The sequence below is a fragment of the Myotis davidii genome, unplaced genomic scaffold, assembly GCF_000327345.1.
Source record: "Myotis davidii unplaced genomic scaffold, ASM32734v1 scaffold1251, whole genome shotgun sequence".
In the NCBI taxonomy this organism is placed as follows: Eukaryota; Metazoa; Chordata; class Mammalia; order Chiroptera; family Vespertilionidae; genus Myotis; species Myotis davidii.
The window spans coordinates 242,693-243,585 of NW_006283138.1; the positions used below are offsets into that span (position 1 = coordinate 242,693).

Here is an 893-nt window from a genome sequence, read left to right on the forward strand (position 1 = left end):
AAGTGACCTGCTCCAAACAGCCATCCGCCCCTCACCCAGGCTGGCCAGGCACCCCAGCGGGACCCCCACTCTGAACTGGGACGCCCTTCAGGGCAAACCAGCCAGCCCCCACCACCAGGCCTCTATCCTATATAGTAAAAGGGTAATATGCAAACTGACCCTAACAGCAGAACGACTGGGAATGACTGATCACTATGACACACACTGACCACCAGGGGGCAGACGCTCAATGCAGGAGTTGCCCTCTGGTGGTCAGTGCATTCCCACATTGGGGAACTCTGCTCAGCAGCAAGCCATCAGTACAGCAGTGGTGGTGGGAGCCTCTCCTGCCTCCTCAGCAGTGCTAAGGATGTCCAACTGCAGCTTAGGTTCTGCTCCTCGCTGGCAAGTGGACATCCCCCAAGGGCTGCCTGGCTGCCAGAGGGATGTCTGATTGCCAGCTTAGGCCCAATCCCCCGGGGAGCAAGCCTAAGGCCAGCAGGTGGTCCCCCCCCGAGGGTCATCCCCCAGACTGCAAGAGGGCACAGGCCGGGCTGAGCCCCCCCTTCTGCCCCCCAAGTGCACAAATTTTTGTTCACCTGGCTTCTAGTTAAAACATAAAATGTGCTGCTGGCAGAAAAGAGCACCTGGTATAGTCAACAAGAAACACAGAAGTCTCAGAACGATGGGCTTCACCTTTCGCAGCTGGTGACTTATTTCAACGACAGACGCCGCCATCAACGTGGAAAGCACGCCGCGGTGAACGGGTGTGCCCACATGCCAAGACTGCACTGTTGTTATAAACTCATGCAGAGGAGTCTGAACAGAGTGCAGGAGCTACGGAGAAAGCACATCGGCAGTTCGGTGATTACAGAATAGGCCCTTCCAGGGGAGCCACCCTGCCCTCCCCCACC

General features: G+C 57.3%; 1 protein-coding gene across 4 annotated transcripts in view; it reads right to left on the reverse strand.

Annotated features, from left to right (window-relative positions):
* NCAPG2 (non-SMC condensin II complex subunit G2) overlaps window positions 1–893 on the reverse strand; it is a 59,095-nt gene that overhangs the window by 14,136 nt on the left and 44,066 nt on the right. For all 4 annotated transcript variants that reach the window (XM_015562818.1, XM_015562816.1, XM_015562814.1 and 1 more), the window contains one exon: window positions 676–816. In XM_015562818.1, coding sequence (XP_015418304.1) covers window positions 676–816 — 141 coding nt within the window. The remainder of the gene's footprint in view (window positions 1–675; window positions 817–893) is intronic.